The 24,341-nt window shown below is 47.1% G+C and overlaps 1 protein-coding gene across 6 annotated transcripts in view; it reads left to right on the top strand.

Moving 5' to 3' along the window:
* ATP11A (ATPase phospholipid transporting 11A) overlaps positions 1-24,341 on the top strand; it is a 140,869-nt gene that overhangs the window by 86,361 nt on the left and 30,167 nt on the right. For all 6 annotated transcript variants that reach the window (XM_037140936.2, XM_037140945.2, XM_037140956.2 and 3 more), the window contains exons 6-17: positions 463-591; positions 3,087-3,190; positions 3,697-3,747; positions 6,661-6,725; positions 7,391-7,472; positions 8,750-8,900; positions 10,471-10,668; positions 13,002-13,175; positions 14,409-14,572; positions 16,251-16,322; positions 18,089-18,162; positions 22,686-22,789. In XM_037140936.2, the coding sequence (XP_036996831.2) occupies positions 463-591; positions 3,087-3,190; positions 3,697-3,747; positions 6,661-6,725; positions 7,391-7,472; positions 8,750-8,900; positions 10,471-10,668; positions 13,002-13,175; positions 14,409-14,572; positions 16,251-16,322; positions 18,089-18,162; positions 22,686-22,789 (1,368 nt within the window). The remainder of the gene's footprint in view (positions 1-462; positions 592-3,086; positions 3,191-3,696; positions 3,748-6,660; positions 6,726-7,390; positions 7,473-8,749; positions 8,901-10,470; positions 10,669-13,001; positions 13,176-14,408; positions 14,573-16,250; positions 16,323-18,088; positions 18,163-22,685; positions 22,790-24,341) is intronic.

Consider the following 24,341-nt stretch of genomic DNA (forward strand, 5'->3'; position numbering starts at 1 on the left):
GCTTTAATCTTGGTCATGCTTGAGTGATCTGGATAGTATCTTGGCTCTGTTTTTCAGCCGGCTTTTACAACTCTTATACCTGGTTTATAGAACCTAATTTTAAATCAGCACCTTCTTACAAGAATAATTCCCTCTTGGACACATTAATGAGACACTAGAATTCATCCTGCTAGGCTGAATCAAGGATAAGCCTGCTATGGATGTTTGTCTATATTTCCATTGTGAAATATTTAATCATAATGCACTTTGATAATTCACAAATCTAAAATTGGTACATTGCAACCTCACCTGGTCTGTCCTTGGTTTAGATGGTCTTTCTCTAGAGTTACATTAGCATCCACATATCCTCCTGTAAACAAACACCATAATGGTATCTGCGATTATCACCGACTGGCACTTTAGAAAAAGAAAAACCTGCACAGAAGCAGGTTTATTTCATGGCACTGTCTGTCTGTCCTGCAGGTTGGGGACATCGTCATGGTCAAGGAGGATGAGACCTTCCCCTGTGACCTGATCTTCCTCTCTAGTAGCCGTGGAGATGGGACCTGCCATGTGACAACCGCCAGCTTAGATGGAGAATCAAGTCACAAAGTAACGTGCCTTTTGTTGGAGACCCTGTGCAGGGCCTTACCTTCCATCCCCAGCTGTGCTCGTGTGGCTAGAAACTAGTGAATACATCATGTTTGGAAAATCAGTGTTTTCAGTGAAAACCCAGGGAGTCAGGCTGACCAAATTGTTTTTTGACTTTTGCTTCTTTCTATTTTGTACTTTTTTCTTTCCACCCTCAGTATCTGTGATATGGAACCATCTTGAGTTAACAGGAATAATTTCATGTTACTTATGTAGCTGTGTCATTTAGGGGAGGTACAAAGTTAAGGATGTAATGAATAGAGTGTTGCAGCTTTGAAAGTTTTCATTTTACCGGTCAAAATTAGTGTCTTCGTGACCCTGGAATTCTGTGAGAAGTCACACATGAGTCTGTATTTTGCCTCACTGTGACTTCAATGAGTGTCTTTTTGTTAAAATACTTAAATAATATCTGAGGGTATAATTAATTTCTTACATTCAGTATGGAATTCTGTACCGGTAGCTGATGCTACAAAATTTTAATTAACAATTATGAAAGAATAGGACATATCACTGTTAATTTTAAGGTTTTCATTATTTTAGAAATCTGGAAGCTTTTAAATTTATACAAGTGAGCGTGTCTCAGTGGATTCAACTATTTCTAAGGCATCAGCTCACAAAATTAGAATTCTAACACAGTACTTAACCAATACCTATGGATATAGGTAATTTCTAGGATGGAAAAAAGAAATTTTTTTTTGCAAAAAGACTAAAGGATATGCTAATCTTCTATGAATAACTCAAGGTATTATTGCATAAAGCCCTGTGGGGTTTTTCCGACACCTACTTGCACATTTTCTGTGTAGCATTCCCCAGGAGAGTCGACCTTCTGGCACAAGCAGCTGTGAGCAACAGTGATTCTGGGACTGGAAATCCCGGGGTAGGGGTAGTTGTCAAGTGTTTATTGTAACCTGCCACAGGTCTCTGGAGTGTAGGAACGGTATGTTCCTGTCCTTCCCGACAATGTGTCTAAATATCCTCCTATCTTTCTCTCTTATCATCAAATGCCGGACAAATAAAGTGTGTGATAAATCAACAAAACAAGTAGAGCCGCACACCCTCGCTGTTGGCAGCGGGCTGCCCTCCCCCTCCCGTCCCTCGGGGGGGATGTTGTTGTCCAGATGCTTCTCAGCATCGCTGTTGAACAGATGCTGCAGGCCTGCATGTGCGTCACTCTTTTCAGGATAAAATTTTGTAGCAGTCCAGACTGGCAGGCATTATTACAGATTCCATGCTTCACTTTGACCTTTTGTGTGTTGTGCCCAGCATGTTAAATGTGTGCCCTCTGGTGTCATTTCTGTGCATTGTGTTTGGCCTGGGGGCTGGGTAGATCTGAGCCCTTTCCTTAAAAGAGGAGTAGGGAGCGGGACTCCCGCACTGGTAACACGTACTGCTTGTGTGACCCTGGCAGACCTTCGACCTCTCTGGAGTTTTCACGTCTGTAAAACGGGCAGACCTGCCTACCAGGGGCCCTTGTGAGGACATAATTAGAAAGTCTCCCAAAGTGTGCGACGCACAGTAGATGCCTCTGAGATGTTGTAAATGCTGATGGTGCTGACAGGATTGTATCTCCTGTGGTGGATTTATTGAACCCTTCAATTCGTCTCTAACACTTGATTATTAGAGAGAAAGATAAGAGAGACGGAGAGATGCGTTCTCCTTCCCCAGGCCCTCCTGCACAAGCGTTTCTTTCCTCCCTCCTCCCAAGGTGAGCCCACCTGGTCACACTTACTAATCCCATCTGGGCCAGTGGTCTCCCAGGAGGGCCCCAGACCAGCAGCACAGGCATCCCACTGGATCGAGTAGGAAATGCAGTCCTCGGGCCCACCCCTGCCCCAGGGCAGCAGAAGCTCTGGGGTGGGGCTGCGAATTTCGTTTCCTGCGTGATCCCCCATGGGGTCCAGGAGTCAGTGCCTCATGGCCCCCATGGGGGTTCTGATGAACATTCAGGTTTGAGGGGCCCTTGGGCGGAGGCCAGGTGAGGAGCTATGCAGAAAGCCTACTACACTCCCCTAACAGTGTCAGGCGAGGCAGTTCCTGATCCTGACGGCAGCTCTCCACACACAATAGGGTGTTATATGAGCAAAAAGGAATATTTTAGCTTCTAAATTCGTTGCCTAATTAATAGTCACCACTGTGACAGATAAATGAAGGTGTCCAATTTTGAAGAATTCCAAGTGTTGCTGTTAGTTTTAAGTTGAAGACACTAGGTAAGAATGCAAGAACTTTCTGACACCTAATAGACATAGGAATAACAGTAGTAATCTATAAATTGATAACTTCAGCATTTGCAAACTCTTTATTATACTTTCCTCCTATGTTAATCAGGCTTTGTGATTGGTCTTGTTTATATGCACAAAATATTCGATGCTGGGGCTGCCCTGATTGGAGGCGTTGGCTGCTAGGTTTGTTTGTGTTTCTCATTTTGTTGTGAATTCCCATTTCTTGTCAATCTGTAGACACATTACGCAGTTCAAGACACAAAGGGATTTCATACCGAAGAAGATGTAGATGGCCTGCACGCCACCATTGAGTGCGAGCAGCCGCAGCCCGACCTCTACAAGTAAGCGGGCTCTGTGTTCCCCAGTGTCTCTCTATCCCCAGCGTGCTTCTTGCTCTCCGCCCCAAAGAGTCTGGCAGCCCAGTTGTTAGGAAAGAGAGTGTAAATCACTGCTAAACAGTTAAGACCAAGTTAAAAAAAATAGGGTGCTTACATATTTTCAGAGTCCAGCAACATTTAAATCTATAGCTACTTATATAAACATTAGAAGTGACTTAATGGAACTGAATTTGTTGCAGAAAAAAAATTTTCCGGTATTTTGAGAAAGTGATTTGAAGGAAAATCATTTAAGTCATGGGTTCATAAGAATAGGAAGTAGTCAACTGAGAAAAGAGGAGGAAGGTAGAGTGGTTTCGCCACATGTGGATATGCTTTTGAGCAAAGAATCCCAGGTCATGCGCCCACATCTTCTTTCTTGGAGGCGGGAGGGCAGGTGTGCAGGACAGGGCACTTCCGGTCTGCCTCTCCCAGTTGCTGCCGTCTCAGTAACCTCACTTTTCTGTTGCCAGGTTTGTGGGCCGCATAAATGTTTACAATGATCAGAATGACCCCGTGGTGAGGTAAGGAGATGTGCTTCTTCTAAACACGTCTAGAGATTTCTTTCTCTATATTTTTAAGTTGTAAGTGAATTTTTTTACTGATAAGAGTTAGGGGGTTTTTTGTTGCTGCTTATTGGGCTTTGAAAACAGAATTCTACTTTCCCAGAAGTCCTGGCTCTAGTGTTTTTTTATTTCTTTTGTGTGTACACTGTAGGTGTTAATGAATTAAGACGCTGGTGGGAAATGTTCTCTCACAAGATTCTGCTGAGGGTCTTGGAGCAGGGAAAGTTCAGGAGCATCTTACAGTTCTAAGGCAAAGGGGAGGGTGCGGTTCCCCCCATTAGAAATTCCCTTTCATAATTTACAGACAAGTATGTTGTCATCAACCATGAAGCTGTGAGATTTCTGACTTGGAAGTCCTTTTATTAGAATGTATGAGCCTCCTCAAAGTCATCACTGGGATACATTTTTGGCTCTGGATTTCGTAGAGACTTGAGGGCATGTGCCTCACAAGGGCCTGGCACAGGCTCACATCCACTCGGGATGTAGGACCCTGTCATCCGGGCATTGTTGTGACCAGTGCAGGTCACAGGCGGGTTTGCCCACGTGCCTGTGGTCAGCACAGGTGTGAGCTGGTCCCACCCAGCCCCCATCTCTCTGCTTCTGTGCTACGTCTGGGCCTGTGGACATTTTACCTGGACATTGTTTCGAGATCCTGGCACTTCTTTGCTGCTGAAGTATTCAAGGTCTACAATTTAGGAAATTGTCTTTAAGTAGGTTTAGAAGTTGATCCTTTTTGTAAACCTCAGTTGTTAGACTAATTTTTCCAATTTAAGCAGTCTCCAAATTGCTGGTGTCCTGGTAGTACTTCATATATTTTAAAAAAAAGTGCTCAGATGTAAAATAAAGTCAATGGGAAATTGCTGCAAAATAATGTTACTGAAATATAATTCATTAGGGCTTATCTCCTTGGGAGGCCCCTGAAACGATTTGTCTTAAGGAAATAATTTGTGCACTTCCTAGCATGTTTTTTATCATCATTATTTATCAGCTGGTTAGTTGGTGCTTTTCAGAATTTATGAAGGCATTGCCATGGTCTTTCTGAAATATTAGTCTACAGCTAATTCCTAGTTACTCTGGAGAAACAACCTGTATTTCTGTGTCTTGTGTGAATTAGTGTTTGAACAAGTAATAGAGTTAGATTTATTCGTACTACTAATGAAATGAATCCAAAAATAGAGCAGGCTTTTCATGCTTTGTACTTAGACAAAGTTTAGTGCTGAGCAGCTTGGGAAGGTAATTACCAATATGTTTTGTATTTTGAGAACAATTCTACTTAGCTTTTTATGTATTTATACTATTCAGGCTTTTAATATTTGGGTATTTAAAGATATTTATAAATTTGTGGTATGGACAGTTATGAATTATATATGTAAGTTCTTAATCCATTCAGGGTAATATTTCTTCATCCTCCTGTCCAGACTAGAAGCAAAGTACTTTTTAAAGTAAATTACTTTCAGACTTCTGAGAGCCACCTTTTAAAGGGGCCATTTGTTTCCATGAGCACGTTCAATGTGAATTATTATAGGAGTGTTGCTCACAGAGGCTGACAGCACTTACCATGCAGCCAGACAGCCGCAAACGTGCAGCCCCGGGAGTTCTGGCAGGCAGGCTGCTCATGGCTGCAGGCCCGGGGAAGGGGTTGAGACCAGCGGGCAGCCCTGGGCAGGCATGTCGGGTCAGGTGCGTCCCAGGCAACTCTCCCCTCTCGGCACCCCCCTCTCGGGCTCATCTTCAGCTGGACACAGTCCTGAACTGTGTCAGCCAAGTTTACTGAACACGTTTTAAGTTCATAGCGTTCAGTAAGTTCTCAACATTTGATGTATAGTTAAAGAAAATTAAATATACTGAAAAAGTAAAAAAGCAAACTTCAGCAAATGCTTTCAACTCTTTCCCTCTCCCTTCCAAAGAAAATCAGTAGAATGCTGACAATAGCAAAATTTGTAGAGTTGAATTCTGCTGCCCATTTCTGTTTTATTTGCGGGAAATGAGAAGACATATGTACTTCATCAACAAAGGGAACTACTAGAATATGAACCTTCTAGAGGCAGATTCTGTCTGTTGCTCCCTCTGGAGTGTTGAGTGCTTAGGGCAATGCTTGTTCTTACATGAGTGATTTTTAAATTCCGTGGCTGTTGCCTCTTTCCCCCCAAGGCAGCAATGCACGAATTGTTCCTGATGTATAGGGCACCTGCATTCCGAGGGTCTCTGTGGACTTGATGGCCAGTGTTTATAAATGCAGTGTCCCGGCCTTCATCTTTAAAGTTTGATTGTATGACATGAGACACTCTGAGTCTCCCTAAGGATGGGATCGGAACAGCTCGATGCCACCTAAGTCACAGGCACCACCCTTCCACTTTTCCAGAACATTTGGGGGTGCTCCATTCCACCGATCCTCAAGCCTGAGGCCTGTTAGGAGCCGGTTTCTGGTTCAGTCTGTCAAGTCGACACTTTTGACAAGTCCCAGGTGCTGCTGGTGGCACTGGTATGGGGACCCCACTTGTCATCCCACCACTCTCATGAGCAGTTCTTAACAGAATGTTGTTAAGACTTTCAGATCTGCCTCAGTGGGCCTAGGGTGGGGCTGGGAGCCTGCATTCCTGACAAGGGCCACGCTGGGACAGCAGGTGCTTGCAAGGCTGGGACTCCGTGGAACTCTTCCAGCAGAGCAAGTGCTTAGCCTCCTGCAGGTAAAGATCACACACACTTTCACATGGACCCAGGCCAACTTTGCCAATGTAAATATAAGCAAATCTGCATTTAGACCGGTTCCTCTTAAAATGAAGTCTGTCTGCACACGAATGGACTTTTACCTTGCGGCGTGCCTTCGTGACGACTTCATCGCCCTGTTTCTGGCTCTCCTTGTCTTTGCAGGCCATTAGGATCGGAAAACTTGCTTCTTAGAGGAGCCACACTAAAGAACACCGAGAAAATCTTCGGTAAATGTTTGAACTAGTCAGTTATTAATAATAGCCTCTAAAATTAAGGTACATTACGTAATTAAAATAGTGGCACCATGAAAGAATCCCTTGTGCTTGGAGGCACCGCAGACCTGCCAGCGGCGACGGTCCTGCCTCCCTGAGAAGACTGGGGTTGGTGCGCCACCACAGCCCGTAAAGCAGCGGCCTCTGAGGGTGCTGTGTCGCTATTACGTGCCTGTAGTTTTGGACTCAGAAATATGAAGCGAGTCTTTGGAAGAGTTCACACAGTATATCTGGTCACAAATTTCTTCTAGTGGCTGCATTTCTTTGTTAGTATCTCCCATTTTGGGGTGAGTTATTTTTATATTTTAATTAAAATGAGACAACTTAAAATGTATAGATGTGCCCTATAGTAGGAAAACTCAACTTATTAAAATCTGAAGTTTAAAAAAAAATTCAGATTTTCTCTATGCAGGAAATGAAAAAGAATTCCTTTAGTCTAAAGAATCCCGATGTGTGACTGTTTATGAACAGCTAGCTTGCCTAGTAAAATTAAAAATGTAATTTTGGATAAAATAGAATTTATCCAAAATCCCATTTTAATTTTTAGCTGTGTGTAACTTACTGTGTAAAGGCAAATATAGTTATGCTATTGTTCTGACATTTATTCTTCTATGTTATAGGTGTTGCTATTTACACAGGCATGGAAACCAAAATGGCGTTAAATTATCAGTCAAAATCCCAGAAACGATCTGCTGTGGAAAAGTAAGTTTCAGCCCCCCCCCCCGTTGGTTGGAGTGCATAAATTTCTGTGACTTAACACTATCCCAAACCACTGTCCATATGAAAATGTTTTTCTCTTGGCCTTATTAGCAGTTTCTTCATGGTGTCTACATAGACAGTAGAGCCAATTATTTAGATCAGCGGTCTTATTTCGTGGGGGTGTGAATGGCCTCACACCTTGAAGCCCACTTCCGCAGGCTCCCTCGTGTGGACGCCCGTGGACGCCCGTGGACGCCCGTGGATGCCCGGAAGCCCCAGTCCCCAGTCATTTGCAAATGCTCAACAGCCCCTCCCACCACTTCATGAAAAAGTCCGAATAGGACCATTTTTAATCTGGGGTGTTGAAAACCACGTTTTACTAAGGAAAGCATCAGTAGGAGAGAACAGAGTCTTCCTTTTAGTAAACTATGAAATCCTTATAAAACTGAGTCAAGGAGAAAGTCGAGTTTATAAGAAAATGTGGCCCAAAATTTCTTTGTCTTTGCTTCGTGTAAAGCGTATCCGTGACTTGCAGTGGACCGCTGAGTGGATACAAATTATTTAACAAAACGCTGCCCACTGCGTAGAGATCGGGGGTAAGGCTGTTAGGGTGTCTTCTGCACACACTGGAAATGTCAGTCTCAAAATGCGATCCTGGTTCCTGGTCCATCTCTGGCTACATCAAGGATGAAAATGCAGATTTGGTTCTTAAGCAAGAATGCTTTATTTCCAGAAGTCTACATTGACAAGTAGGTTTCGAAATAGATACTGGAAAATCACAGATTCTCCACAAGGTCTGCTAAGACCTTGGCCAAGGAGTCAGCATTATCCTCACTCTGAGAGCATTGCCTTTAGCGTGGACTTCCCTCCCTCCCTCCCTCCTTGGTGGTAGTAGTCTCTAAATTTGGAACTCACTGACTGATGCTCAGTGGTAGAAGAAATTGATTTCTGGATGTTCTTTAAATGATAGAATCCTGCTCCGTGCAGAAACCCTGGTCAGCAATGTGGTTGTGGCGGTGTTTTCTCTCCTGTTTACAGGACTTTCCCTTCACTTAGCTGTTTCCCTTGTGGCATCTAGAATCACAGCTGGTGACCACAGAGGAGAGACAGATACATTTCTGTTTCACTGTGTCAGTTGATTGGGGGAGACGCCATTAAAACTCATTGCTGTGCTATTGCTAATCTGTTCTGTCACGGTGTGTTCGTCTCGACACACAGCTGTGCAGGTCTCAGTTGTTCAGGGAGCAGGAACTCAGTCACATCCCTGTCTTGTGTTTCAGGTCAATGAATGTATTCCTCATTGTGTACCTCTGCATTCTGATCAGTAAAGCACTGATAAATACTGTCCTGAAATACGTGTGGCAGAGTGAACCATTCCGAGATGAGCCGTGGTATAATCAGAAAACTGAAGCAGAAAGACAGCGGAACCTGGTATGGAAAGTGATAGATATCCTTTGCAGTGATCAAAGATGCCCTGGAGGCCATTGTTATGAAAATGTGTTAATGAGAACCTGATGAAGTTGTGACGAATTAAATCTTTGTGATAGATTCATTCATTGATATGGAAAGTATCAGTTGCCTCTCTAGCTGTAGACACTGGTTGCTCTTGCCTTCTTTGGGTATTTGAATATACAGGTCTGGAAAGGTACTGATTTCCATAGTAAATTCACATGGACACACTTCAGATACTTTTGGTGTTTCCAGAACCCGGTGCAGCATCCCATATTTAGAGGATGCGCAGTGAATGCTCATTAATGGTTGTGAGGTAAATGGTGCTTACTTAGGGTACGTACACGGAAAAAAGGAGAATCTCGATTATGTGGAAGTTAGGGTAAAAATTGGTTTCATTTTTCCTTAGGAGATTTCAGTTCAGCTGCCCATGTTTATCAAAAGTATTTTTCCCAAAGTCAGTGTATTAAAATGATTTAATTGAATCTCTTCTCCTGAGAACAGTATAGTTTTCTGGTTGGTCTTACTTAGTCCAGACCTGAGCTATGTGTCAGCTCAGTACAGAGTGGGGCTGTGTGCAAATCCAGACCAGTGTCAGCTCGGTTCAGAGTGGGGCTGTGTGCAAATCCAGACCAGTGTCAGCTCAGTTCAGAGTGGGGCTGTGTGCAAATCCAGACCAGTGTCAGCTCGGTACAGAGTGGGGCTGTGTGCAAATCCAGACCAGTGTCAGCTCGGTACAGAGTGGGGCTGTGTGCAAATCCAGACCAGTGTCAGCTCGGTACAAAGTGGGGCTGTGTGCAAATCCAGACCAATGTCAGCTCAGTACAAAGTGGGGCTGTGTGCAAATCCAGACCAGTGTCAGCTCAGTGCAGACCTGAACTACGTATAACTGTCGACCTAGGGCCCACTGAGTCCAGATCAGGTCTAATTCAAATCCAGACCAGGACCCACTAAGTTCAGAGTGGGGCTTTGTATGAATCTACACCAGAGTCCACTGAGTCCAGAGTGGGGTTTGTGCAAATCCAGATCCTGGCCCACTGAGTCCAGAGCAGGTCGGGTACAAAAGCAGACCTGCGTTGGCTGAGTCCAGCATGGGGTTTGTGTAAATCCAGACTAGGGTCCCTACTTCTTCCCTGTGTTCAGTTGGGCCTCCTGTAAATTTAAATGGCTTAGAAATAAGGACAAAACTATACAGAAAACTCATTTGTACCAGACTGATACTTTTGGCATCTATGGGTCATTACACTGTAGCCAGTTGGGCATTTGTCAGAGTCTCCAAGGAAACTGGGAGTGTTCAAAATGTAAAGTTTCCCACCGGCTCTCTGTTGGGAGACCTGTCTCCTGACAGTGGGACTAACAGGTGATTTAATCCCCAGCCCAGCACAGGCCCTGAGGCCACTGCAGTGCTAAAATTGTAGTGACAGGCAAGCAAACCTTATCTTTGGATTTGAAAGACTCGTCTCTAAAAACTGCACTTGTATGAATTGTTCCTAAGTTTTAATGGTGGTGCTGCTGCTACGCAGATGTGGGTGATCACACGGTGTGCTCTCAGTTTCTCAGGGCGTTCACGGACTTCCTGGCCTTCATGGTTCTGTTCAACTACATCATCCCCGTGTCCATGTACGTCACAGTGGAGATGCAGAAGTTCCTTGGCTCCTATTTCATCACTTGGGATGAAGAAATGTTTGATGAAGAGATGGGGGAAGGGCCTCTGGTCAACACCTCAGATTTAAATGAAGAGTTGGGACAGGTCAGCGTCTCCCAAATTGTCTTTCATAATCTTCTGCAGATCGAGCCCCTCCGTTGTCTGTTCCCAGGCAGCTAGATTCTAAGTGATTTCTGTCATGTAGGCACATCACCAGCTGGTCAGATGACAACTTTCCCATTTTAATTTGTGCAGAGAGATACAGCCTTTCACTGGCGAAAGACAACAACAAGCTTTTTTTTTTTAACTTTAATTATATGACAATCGGTAGGTTTTATATTTACAAGTTATGCAGAATTAATTACATTACCTGGTGGACACCAGCTCATCCATGGCCTAAATGGTGCTCATTTAGAGTAATGCTGCGCATTGATGTGAAGGGGTAAAAGTGAGCTGGCGTTCATTGAGTGCCTGTACAGGCATTGCCCTCAGCTTTGATCCCTGATTTCCTTCACTTCGGACAGCGAGCCAACTACTCTCAATTTTAAAGACGAGCAAAGTGAGACCCCAGGGAGTCTCAATTGCCTGCTGTATTGCAGGGTTCAAAATTCCTACACTGAAGTCCTGCTGCACATTGACAACTTCATGGCAGGGGGCAAGGGACCAGGGCTCGGTGCACCTTGAGCTTCTCAATCTGTAAAATGGGCATAATAACAGGTACCTGCCTTGCCAGACTGTAGTAGGGATTGAATGAGGTAAGAGGTGAGGCACCCATCACAGTGTCTAATAAGAACTGCCATGCTTGAGAATCATTGCTGTCCAGGATCACCTGGATGCAGGGCAGAGCCCACACTCACTCCAGTCTACCCGACCCCAAACTCAGCCTCTCCCTGGAAAAAGAGCTAAGGAGAGGCCTGTCCCCCCAACTTTGGTTCTCTGGCCTTTACTGGGAGCCTTCCCACCGCCCCCAGTCTAACCTTTCCCTTCATTTAAGTTGCAAGAAAGGGCATTTGGTAAATGGTAATTTATTATTATTTTTTTAACAGGAAGAAATAAGTGTTGAGTAGTATTTTTTCAAACAGAGCTATTTTAGACGAGTAGCTGAAATCCACTCCCTTGTGGCCCCAGAACAGCAGTCTGTAATAGATGCTGAGACTCTGATAGATACATATTTTGCTTGTTCATGAATTTGACTTTGAATGCGTTCCTCCAGGACATCCCACAGCCCTGGCGTGGCGTATTGTCTCAGTCAGCAAGGTGCAAATCACACTGGCTGCTCGTTACTAGAATATCCTTACCTCTATGGATTTCATATCCTTTACAATAATAAATGGCATATTTTGTGCACTCCTGAGAAATTCATGGAGGAAAGATTTTTTTCTGTAACAAGAAAAATGTAGAGCTCTGTGCAGAGCAGCAAATTATTGCAACTCAAAGCCTGAGAATGACTTTATAACACCGGTGCTCCAGAGATTTGTGCAAAGGCTTGTTTTAGAGGAGCAGACATTGTGAAATACTCATTATTATTGTGGCTCCTCACTTTGAACGAAGTCAGGTGTCATTCACTTCAAACAACGTGACCACCTCTGCCAGGAAGCAAGCTTGCACGTGGACAGTGCTCAGGCGGCTAACCTTCCAGATCGTGGGGAGAGGCTCAGCAGAGTTTTAGGCAAGCATTTAATGGCAGATTTATTTAGGTAACTCATAGGGCACTATTTTGTGCTTATCAGTTACATATTAGAGCCAAGCATGCATGGAAAAGGCATTTTCTGCTGTGGGACCGACAGCAGAAAAGAACATTTTCCTGAGAGACCGAACTGAAAAGGCACACTGTAAAACACGTAGCTGGTTTTATTATACGTCTTTTATGCCTCCCACACCCTGTACTTTATTATTTTAAACTCTGCCTCTGTGTCCGCGTGTCGGAGGGACTGAGCCTGTACTCGGCACCCTGGACGCCTCCCCTGCGCCCGCGGACCAGCAGGCGTCTGACAGGGTGACGCACTCGCCGCGCTGCCAGCTGCCAGGACTCCTCGCCTTCTTTCAGTTACCCGCGAGGAATACACGCCTGAGTTTATCTAGATTCAGGATCCAAAGCCAGTTGTAGTTGTCACACTTTTCATGGTTTTTCTATCTGAAATTTGTTCTGCTCTTTTATTTGTTTGAATTGTATCTTCTAAACCTTAAATGGTAGGGTGATTTCGACCTCCCAGACCTTATCTAATGAGTTTATTGTAGTTCCATCCTTGAGTTTTTGTTGGATAAGATTTAAGTCTACAGCCCCTGGAAGGCTGGCTCCACCCACTGCTCCCACCCACCGTAAAGTGACCGAGGGAATGTGTTCTCTGAGCTGCACATCCAGAGAAAGGGACAACTGCCTTTGTTCCGGGGAGCCTCCCGGCCAGAGCAGCCCCGCCCAGCCAGCCCTGTGTCCGCAGGTGGAGTACATCTTCACGGACAAGACCGGCACCCTCACGGAGAACAACATGGAGTTCAAGGAGTGCTGCATCGAGGGCCATGTCTACGTGCCGCACGCCATCTGCAACGGGCAGGTCCTCCCCAGCGCTTCCGGCATCGACATGATCGACTCTTCCCCAGGCGTCAGTGGGAGGGTAGGCGGCCCCTCTCCTGGCAGGTGTTTTCCCTTTAGAGGTCGTCACTGTCACACTATCCCAGTGCCTGGTGTCACCTCTTGTTCTGGGACCCAGGAAAGACATGAACTTTCCAGCGACTTGAGTGAGAACAGTGAGATGCCACCAGTGAATCTGGCCAGTCACATTTCTAGGGACAGCTTTAGAAGTGTGGACCAACAGGGCAAATGGGGGACTGTGGGCAAAGTGACCTGTACACCACATGTGCTTGTGCTCATATACATGTACACACACTCAAGCACGCGTGTGAGCCCACATGTGTGTGTATATATACCAGTGTGTGCACAGATGTGTCTCATGTGTGCATGCATGTCCACACATGCACACGGCTGTACCTCTCACATGTACCCTCATGTGTCCACACAGTTACAGGCACACACTGCATTTACACTCACACACACAGACATGCATGCACATGTGGGGTGCACACGTACACCATCTGCTGTGGCTTCAGATCTCAGCGTTTCTAGGAGGAAGCCGTGACCCTCATCAGTGGTCAGCCAGGAGGCCAATCCAGAATGCCTGGTGACTGCAGAGCCCTGCGTGGAGTCCCCTGGGGCACCAGGATGCCTGCCTTAGTGAGCTGTGTTGTGATAGCCTTTTGTGTCCAAGCAAACCACACGCCCACAACATTCGTCTCCGGTGATTCCAATACAGAAACCGCCATTTCATCCCAGTCTGAGAGGAGAGGGGCAGGTGGTATTGGCCTTTGTGCGCCATTCCACAGGCACTGCCCCTCTTGCCACCTGCTGGAACTCCCCCACCTGGCATGCGTGATGCGAGTCCAGCCTTTCTTGGCCTCCCTCGGCCGTGTGGCATCCAGGACCCCCGAGGAAGCTTTCTGGACTCCAAGGGAATCCAGGATCCAGAAGCCCTGCCGTACTGCCTCAGCTGGTCTAAGGCTCCATCCTGCCGTGTTCTCCTCTTGTGACCCTGACCCTGTCACCTCATCTCACTAAACATTCATTTCCTTTCAGTCCTCATAGCCCAGTGGTCTTGACTGTAACTACCATCGAAGTGCTCAAGAACGAATGAAAGCACAGTTATACTCTATCTCCTGACCACCAAAGGCACACTAACCCTAACCCTAACCCTAAAAGTTGCTTGTCCTGCTTTGTTGTCTTCTGTTTATTTCCTGACTCCTCTACGCTGATATCCATAGACGTGTGGGGTTTTTGTACTGCATTTTTATAGGAACGAGAAGAGCTGTTTTTCCGGGCCCTCTGTTTGTGCCACACCATCCAAGTGAAAGATGACGACGACGTGGACGGGCCCAGGAAGTCACCAGACTCGGGGAAATCCTGTGTGTACATATCGTCCTCGCCCGATGAGGTGGCCTTAGTCGAGGGTATCCAGAGGTATGTCTGGCTGCACTCGAGTCGGGTCCCAGATGTGCGGGGTGTGCGATCTGGTCCTGGAGTCCTTCTCAGCCCCCAGCAGTGTGCTGCTGGACTCCTGCTGGGGGCGTCCGGGTCAGGCCCCTGGGCCTGGGGTGCTTGCCGGGGGTGAGCCAAGCGGGTCCTGCCTTCGTGCCCAGTGTTGCCCCGACCTCCACGTCGGTAGAGCAGTCCCTGCTGAGTACAGCCTGCCATCGGCGTTTTTCCTCCTCACTTCTTCGATAAGACGGTTAGAGGCCATTCTAAATAATGATAGGCTTTTAAAGATGCACACAGCCTTGGACACCCTTATGAAAAGTCTTCCTCATCTGTGCTAAAGAATCGATGCCCGGAGATGTCACACAACTTTCCCAAAGTCCTGCAGCGTGGAAAGGGATGAGGCTGGAGTGCTGGGGCTTTGCTGCCCTTGGCTTCCCTTTCTTTGTGTCAGTCACGTTAAGTCTGTGCTTCTTTGCGTAGACTTAATACTCACCTGCCTTCGACATCTTTTTATTGGGAGTCCTTGCTGCCTCATGACATGTGGCAATTAAGCAAACACTTGGAAAAATACTTAAAATATTCCAGATATGTGGCATAATTTCAAGTCAAGGGAAATGTTTTTCCAGTTATCACAGCATACTGTTTGAATTTAACACTAATGGTACTGATCTGCCCTGTTTGCTGCCATTGACGAGCAGGCCTTGAGTACCTCTCATCCAGTTAGAACAGCGTTTTTGTTGTGGACTGAACTAATGTGTGTTTTCCATGCAGTTTAAGTCGTGACATTAGGTGTGCAAGTCATGCCACTTCAGACCTCATTGAATGTAGAGATACACACACACATGTGGGAGGTTTCTCAAAGCTAGAATTCTCTCTCATTGGAAGATGAGCCTTCGGAAATTAAACCACATTCAGTCATAGATATAAGAAGTTAGGACTTGCTGTTCTGCCTGTCATTGTAGACTCACCTGCAGCCGCCCCACCAGCTCCTGCCTGGGTTGGGTCCCCAGGGTCCCGTAGCGCCTTTATACCATTGTGGCTCCATGCTCTATTAGAATGGGATATGTCCACCTCCCGTATCTATAAGCTCCCGGAGGCCAGAAGCCATGCCCTCCTCCTCCTTGCACTCCCAGCAGGTGCCCAACCAGCACACGGCGTGACGTGACTGCTAGTAGGAGGTTGTCACAGACTAGGGGCTCCACAGATGTTTGCTGACTGGCTACCTGCCTTGAGTGTGTGTTCTCATCAGCAAAATGACAGTGTGGAGATTGACAGTCTCTCAGGGTCCTTCTAATTCTGACATGTAACCTCTACTAAACCATCCCACTAATTAGTGCATAAAAATGGGTCAGTACAGGCAGGAGCCGATCCACAGACCTACGGTCTTCCTGAAACCTGCCAGCACCTGCCAATAAGAATGCACCTCATTGATGAAGCGCTTGGGAGAGGAAACCAAAACTTATTTACGTTCTTGGGGAATTTTTTGAGATGGCAAATAAATTCAGTATTATAATTTCCTAAGTTTATAATTCAGTTTACTACCTTTGACCAGAAATACTTTTTTTTAAAGAGAGCTTTACCAAACTGTAAGACAAATATTCTATGAAAGAGAAATATCAAAATTTCATATTTACCACTGGTTTTGTCTTCTCTTTTGCAGACTTGGTTTTACATACCTAAGGCTAAAGGATAATTACATGGAGATATTAAACAGGGACAATGACATTGAAAGGTAAGCATATTATACATTAAATTATGATGGTAATAAAGAATTGCTCTGACGAAGTCTATCCACTGGGGGAAAATCCAAATTCTCCGTACTCCTCCCATAACTCATTCCCCCCTCTTCTCAGTAGCAGCCCCCAAAATGTCACAGAAACACCTGGAGAATCTGAGTTGGACAGTTAGAGGAGAAGCTGGTTGGGTGGTGCCACATCACTGAAAAGGTTTCCGGTTAAGTCACCTAAAATCAGGTTTTACTGCAAGGATTCTCAAAGCTCCCAGCGTGTCCTAGCACTCCCCCAGCCAGGCTCTGACGCTCCCTGGTTGGGGGGAGTAAGCGCCTCCCCAAGGAGTGGCCCGGGAACCCTGTGCTCACAGAGCGCCAGTCCGGGCGGCCGTGGAGCACAGTGTCCTGTAGGAAACTGTCAGAGGCAGTGCAGCCCTGGACCAACCAGGGGGATCGGCGCTGTGTGGTTTCCCTCTCCAAGTCTTTAGCACCCACACGCTTTCAACTTTTAGGAACCGTCTCTCTAAAATTACTGGTGCTAGAGAAAGATGTTCTGTCTTGAATTTTGATTCAGAAGATCAGGTAGTCTGTCTGTCCTATGTAGATAAACATAAATAAGCAGGAATGGATATAGGCAAAGACAGGTGGGGAAAAACATGAGACTTCCTGGTGATGGCTTCAGAAACACTGGATTTTAAATATTCCATCTAGAAAATAAACTCCCAGGTTGTCGGAAGCGACGAACCCCTTGACTCTCCAGAACTGGCTGCCGGGGCCTAGATCCGAGTAGCCGGGGTTCCTCCCTGCAGTGAGGGGCTTCCTAGGAGTTGTGAGGCCACCCCTGGGAGCAGGGGCAGAGTGACATCTGCTGTCAGCAGCATGATGGCAAACACAAGGCCCAAGGGCCAAATCAGGCCAAATCCGGCCCTCCGCCTTGTTTTATCCAGCCTGGCACCTTGTTTCTGCCCAGAGGCAGCACCGAGCTCTCGCTTAACTGTTAAGAAATAGTTACGTTTACACAGTCCTGAAATTGCGTTCGGCCCTCTGAAGGCAGCCTCAAGGCTGAGGTGGCCCCCGGTGAAGACGAGTTTGACATCCCTGCTCCAAACCCTAAGGAGCTTGCAGAGGTAGTGTCAGGGATGGCTGAGCCACTTTTCAGTATTTGAAATGCCAGGCAGAAATCATGCACCTTCTGATAATAAGACTGCAGAAGCTGACTGAATATCAGTAATCTGCTTTTTAAATGATTTTTATTAATTTAAAGGACACTGGTTTATTATCAGTGATCAAAAGCTCTGTTATACCACCTGTGGGTTTGTGTTCAACAGAATTTAGGAAAGCGAATCGGCAGGTAAGATACATAGTTTGTTCAATGTACAGACTCCACGAGCAACGTGCTGGGGCTGGGAGGCAGCTCTCCAGGCCAGGGTCCGGGCGGTGGGGAGATGAGAGCCTTCCTCTGTCCCCTGCAGAACACCGGTGCCAGCAGCAGGGGCAGCATCACCAGTCATATTAACCCAGACACTTGCACTGTGTCTGTGGAGGGAACTGCTCTACCTCCAGGTGCCTCCTTGAAAGAGCTGCTTGGCACGGCTGCCCTCCAGGGAGGGGTGGGGGTGCGGCAGGATGGAGGGGATGCTCTTAAAGGCCTGGGCTGGGTGGGGAGAGGACTGCCCCTGACACTCCTCTGGAAAGGCTAATTAATGCCCAGATGTCACGGCACACAAAGCAAAATGGATATTAAAAACCACTTTTAATCTTTTCTCCAGGTTTGAATTGCTGGAAATTTTGAGTTTTGACTCAGTACGAAGGAGAATGAGTGTAATTGTGAGATCTGCTACAGGTAGAATTTATTTTACCTTAATGTCTTAAATTATACGTTGTGGTTGTGTTTTACTTTGACACATTCTTTAGGAGCTTTAAAGAGTTAACCATTTATTCTCTACATTTAAAAAACATAGATGAACCAACTATAGGTCACACAACTCCTCACCCCCATGGTGGGTCACACAGCTGCTCACACTCACTGTAGGTGACGACACTTCTCGGCTCCTCACGTTCCTGTTACTCTCCCTGCCACCTTAGGCTGGCAGGTTCACTCACCTTTGGTTTTCCCTCAACTGAAGCCCTGCTCATGCCCTTGCAGTCCTCGTGCAGAGCACCTGTTTGCAAAGGTCTCCGCCTGCACTGTCTGCCCCTCTATCATCCTACTCCCATGTCAGTCTTTTTAAGACCCCTCAGTGCTCACTGTCCTGGCCAGGGCCTGGTGGGCTCCTGTTCTGTGTGAGGCAGCCACGTCTCCCATTTTTTCATTAAGTTGCTGAACTGTCTTCTTAGCTTTTGTTCCCAGGCCTCCTCAGAATGTGCCCGGTGTGAACTTTTCCAACTTGGGGCCCTCTACCTGGTGTGGGCTTTCCCACCTGCAGGCCCTCTACCTGGTGTGGGCTTTCCCACCTGCAGGCCCTCTACCTGGTGTGGGCTTTCCCACCTGCAGGCCCTCTACCTGGTGTGGGCTTTCCCACCTGCAGGCCCTCTACCTGGTGTGGGCTTTCCCACCTGCAGGCCCTCTACCTGGTGTGGGCTTTCCCACCTGCAGGCCCTCTACCTGGCAGGGACTTTTTCACTTAGAAGCTCTCTTGCTCATGTGCACCTTTCCAAGCACAGCTCAATAGCCACCGGATAAGCCCGTCCTGTTTGCCACAATCAGATGAGCTGTTTGTCTTCTGACCTGGCTAGACTGCAAGCATCCTAAACACAGAGCCTCCACTTTTCTCAGCAATATACCCACTGCAGTGCTTCTGCCTGCTCGGTAACTACTGCTAAATTCAATTTACTAATGCAATTTCAAAATGGCATTTATATTGAGAGATGTGGAGTCTTTTTTTTTTTTAAGATTTCATTTATTTATTTATTTTAGAGAGAGGAGAAGGAGAAAGAGGGAGAGAAACATCAATGTGTGGTTGTATCTCATGCACCCCATACTGAGGACCTGGCTCACAACTCAGGCATGTGCCTTGACTGGGAATCGAACTCACGGTCCTTTGGTCTCAGTCCAGTGCTCAATTCACTGAGCCACACCAGCCAGGGGGATCTTATTCTTTTTGGTTTCTTAAAACTTGGCAATACCAGGCTGTGTTTATCTCTTTGGAAAGTTGCCCGGTGAGCAACCAAATGCAGCCACTACCTGGAACTAAACAGGCTGAGCCTAAAACAGAGATCCTGAGGGCATGTTGGCGAATTTTATGTCAGCCTGTATCTCATACAGCGAGAGACTGTCTTTTCAGTGGGGAGTAAGCAAAGTATCCTTTTCTAAACAGAGCCATTCCGACTTTCTTCTGATAGAACCAGCAACCCCTTGTTTTCTCATCCAAGTCTGTGGAGACTGCCAAAGGCCTATCTTTCTGCAGCACTCCGAGAATCGTTTTTCAAGGAGTTGAGTTCCACGTGCTGGATGACGAGCCTGGTGAGGGCTCTGCACTGAGAGCGGTGCCGGCTGTCGCAGAGCTGGTTCTCGTACCCACACACTTCCCTCACCTCTGAACCAGTTGTCAAACATGGGCAAGAGTGGCTCCACCAGTGCGACCTGCCCTGAGTGTCATGGGACACGAAGTAACATACAATATAACATTGTCCGTGCACATGGAAACAGGTTTTCCACTGGGTCAGCAGGACGTGGGGAGCATATACCCTGTGGTGTTTGGAACAAGTTCAGATAGATGCGCTAATGCTCCCCCAAGGGCAGAAAATCACTCCACTATGCGTGAACGAATGTAAGCCATTCAGAATTATCCAGAAGAAAGTCAGTGCCTTGTGGAAAACTTTTCATCTTGTGATTTCTTTTCCCCCTTACAAATGTGAAGTCTCGGAGCCAAATCATGCTTCAGCAAAGTTCCTGCGCTGGCAGTAATGATCACAATCTCCAGGAGCAATGCATAAGTTACCCACAAGCCATCTTCTGCCCCCCCCCCCACACCTTCTCCTGAACTGCGCAGCCACAGCCCTGGTACCTGGGGACATACCAGGGAATCTTTGTAAAACAGCCTCCATTTATCAAAAAAGGCATCACAAGAGCTCAAAAAGGAGCTGGGTCACATTAAGAATTTATGCCCCAGGCATTCATGTCACTAGAATATCCCTTCCATGAGATACTACATATTTCTGAAGGCATCTTTGAGGCCATCTAAACTGGCCACTGCACCAACTAATTTTAAGAGAAGTCTGAATATTCGATTCAATCAACAGGTTTTTCTCTAAGCAGGAACACATCCCTGGAGATGACGCTAATTGTACTGGTTTCAGAGCCTAATGGAGGGTTGACTCCACTGGGGAGACTGGAGGCCATAAGTCACAGCAGCCAGTTGACAACTTGAACTTATCTCTGAGGGGTGTTTACTGAGAAGTGTGCTGCAGTCATCAAGCTGAATCTCAGTGCCACAGCTTTGAGATTAGGAGATCTCAAAAGGTTAAGAGATCACGTCCCTTGTGTGTGCTGCTTTCTTACCATCACCTGTATGTGCACTGGGTTAGTAACTCCTGGCTTGTGTACAAAACTGGAAAAAGTAGGATCTAAAGCTGGTGCCAAATAACTACCTGCTCTTGTCCTTTGCAGATTAAGTTTTGTTTTATGTTGTGTATAGTTTTATGTCCAAGGCTGTCCTCACCCAGACCGTAAGGCTGAACAGGTCCCATGTCTAAAGTGGGAGTAGAGGAATTGACAAGTTGTGACAGTGGGGAATTAAAGCCTTTACCGCCAGTCATCCATGATTTTCCTAGGGAGAAAAATGGATTGTTGTTTAAGGTTGTGTCACTGTGTTGTCTGGGCTACAGTTGTTGTTCTAAACTGTACCTGGTGACCCCAGAGCATTAGATAGAAATGATCTGGTAGGCGGGAATGGATGCTGACATCAGGCTGGTTGGTACGTGACTAAGAGTCCCAGGTCACCGACCCGTGTGGGTGCGTAGGTGTCTTCTGGGGATCGGACTTCCTGCTCTCGTAGATTCCTGCTCAGGGCGGCCGGCCGTGCTCCCGGGGCCGGCCCAGCCTGTGCTCAGCCACACCTCAGTTCCTGTGCTGCCAGCAGAGACCTCACCAGACACCATCCCTTGTGCCCAAAGGTCGACACTACCCTTGGTGTATTTTCAGGACTTGTGTGAACGTAAATTGTGCTGTGTTTTTAATGTTTTTGCCGTGTTTGTATGTGCATCACAGGAGTTAGTTCTTTCTGGGATTAAGGAAGTAAGCCAAGGTGGGGTCTGTATGCTACAGCTGAGTTCATGGGCCCTTGTGTGGGACCCCCATGTGCACCAGCTGCTACGGTCTCACTAGCCACCGGCCCAGGAGTGTCCCCCCTCGGCCCCTCCTGACACCCCCGCCAGGGGAACTGGCTGCAGTGGGACAGTTGTCTGCTTCTCCTGGTGCCTGTGGGTGTGGTGTCCCGGACATGCTTCTGAGGGTCGTCTGCACCCAGGGTTTCTAGGGACCAACCCCAGGCCAGGGGGCTCAGCGCTTGAGCTTAATGTGCGAAGATAAACTGAGAATACAACGCAGATCACCATGGCAGTGCCCCTGCTCAGGGCCCGTCATTCGCTGTGCTGGGCCACCACGGTGGTGCTTTCCAAAAGCTGAATACAGACGAAGCCCACCTGGCAAAGTGCCACACGGCTCTACAGGCTAGAAGATTCCTCACTGGACAGGGAGGAGCCCCCATGTGCCGGGGCCTGTGGGTTCAGTGCCTTCTGTCTTGTTGACCTCCTTTTTGTCACATACCAGAGAGGTTCCTCCTGCTTATCTGCAAGAGGAAATCTTTTTATCTTGAGGGAGGAGAAGCATGCATCCGTCTAGAGTACAAATGCGTGGGAGGTCATTGGGACATTACTCGAAGGGTGGGGCAGAAATGGTGAAATATATTTTTTGTAACTCATGTTAATGCAAAAGATGACTCAGGTGGTGTCTTCTATGTCAAAACGCATTGCATTTTAATGGGATTTGATGCTTAGCTTCTGGTTTGCTGTGGGCACTTTTGGTCAACCACATTCTTAGTTATCTTACCCCACTCACCGGGCCCAAGGTCACTGTATTCCTCACTCATACCCCAACCAGAGAGGAGGCAGGAGTGACAGGAAGAAGGACACCCAGGCGCTAGGTCTTTTCCTGGTTTGTGGCCTTCCTGTGCGATCCTAGGGTGGTAGGGACATAATGTGACTTTGGGGCGATCTGCTTTCCTGAGTGTGCAGGTTCACTGATCGACTGAAGTCTCCTCCATAGTGGTCTTGGCACAGGTATCCCTGTTTCCTGTAGCATAATGTGAAAAATAATTTCGTCTTCCCCAAGTTGTGATTAAACACCTTTATTTTCTCATTTTGTAGGAGAAATTTATCTGTTTTGCAAAGGAGCAGATTCTTCAATATTTCCCCGAGTGATAGAAGGCAAAGTGGACCAGATCCGGTCCAGAGTGGAACGCAACGCAGTGGTGAGCTGGCGGGCCCTGCGGGCCGGCGTCACACTGCTTCACCCGAGTTGGGGGGGGGGAGCTCCTGACCCAGAGCGGGCGCCCTGTGCTGGTCCCTCAGAGGGCCGCTCGCAAGTCAGATGGGGCGTGTGTGCACAGCATGCGCAGCTCCCCGGTGCCGTGTTCCTTTCCTGGGCGCTGCTCCCAGCACGCTCACTCGGGAGACTGTGGCGTGGTTTTTGTTTTTTACTTTTGAGGTGAGGGCTGGGTTGATTGGTTGACGATTTGGGGGGGTCCAAATAATAAGCGTATTTGTGATGATGTATTGGAGAGAGTAGCTCTTTACCCTGAATGATTCCTAGTGACTCCTTTCGAACGTCAGCTGGCACCTATGCTCTGTGTATCTTCACCTGCTGGGCTTTCTTCCCTCACTCGCTCTAAAGCACGTGGCTCAGTCTGCTCTGTAACTCCAGCAACGCTGCTCAGTTTGTCAGCACTCTCCCCTCCCCCCCCAGCCCCACCCACAGCTCCAGTTCCCCCTCCACACCAGACCCTAAGCAGGTGATGTGTGGCTCTTCACAGACAGGTTTCCCCATCTTTACTCTAGATATTGCAGCATTGTAAATCTCTGTTGCCCAAGATGCACCCATTTTAGCATGACTCCATGCGTGCCTGCGGCAGCTACTGCAGTTTTAAACTTTGTTAAATGTTGCTGTCATGTGCAAATCCTTTGGCCTTAAGTTCTGATTAAAGCACCTAGTATTACCTACTGGTCAGACAAAGCAGCTCGAATTAATAAATAAACTGCCGGTTTAAGATTATTGAACCTTTTGTGTGTGGGATCATAAAAATAACAATGTCCCAATCTCTCCTACCCACAGAGGTGAGCAACCTGTTGGAGTGGAAGAGGAAGGGCTTCTTCTTAGCCCTTATGTGTGCACTCACAGAATGTAGTCCACGCACAGGCCGTGGGCTTTAACACAGGGTGTGTGAGGTGTCCCCGGACGGGGCAGCCCCATCTGCAAGTCACTTCATATCCACACCTGCAGTGACCCCGAGGCCTTTTCCCCCTGGGGCCAGATGGCTCTGTGACACTGGCCACACTGATCACCACACAAGTGCAAAGGATGGCCTCCGGACAGAGGATGTTCCCTGTTGAACCCTGGGATCTCTGCCTGGGACCGGGGAGGGGGTGTTCTCTGCCCCCCAGTTCTCCTGGGCATCCCTCCCACTCCTTCAGAGGAGACTTGTATCTGGATGAAAGGAAGCTCGTGGCACCAGCACTGGAATTCAGTGTGTTCTATCAAACACCGGCTGCTTGGGCCCCAGAAAAATCCAGACGCTAAAACTTGGTGTTTCTATGTGATTATGGTGGTACATCTCCTAACCTAGGAGCTTCTGTAGAAGTGGGAACAGGACTTCCAGTCCATGACATATCTCTTAATCATGTAGTCCTTTTCCCTTATAACTGGCTTTAAACTCTTCTTTCAGTTCTTTTTAATGACTTTGCTTTCTGGCATTGAGATTTGCTGTAGCCATTCTGTCTGCCTGCAATTCACAAGGGAGAGGTGCC

This window comes from Artibeus jamaicensis, unplaced genomic scaffold (genome assembly GCF_021234435.1).
Source record: "Artibeus jamaicensis isolate MK-2021 breed Jamaican fruit bat unplaced genomic scaffold, CSHL_Jam_final scaffold_833, whole genome shotgun sequence".
Taxonomy (NCBI): Eukaryota; Metazoa; Chordata; class Mammalia; order Chiroptera; family Phyllostomidae; genus Artibeus; species Artibeus jamaicensis.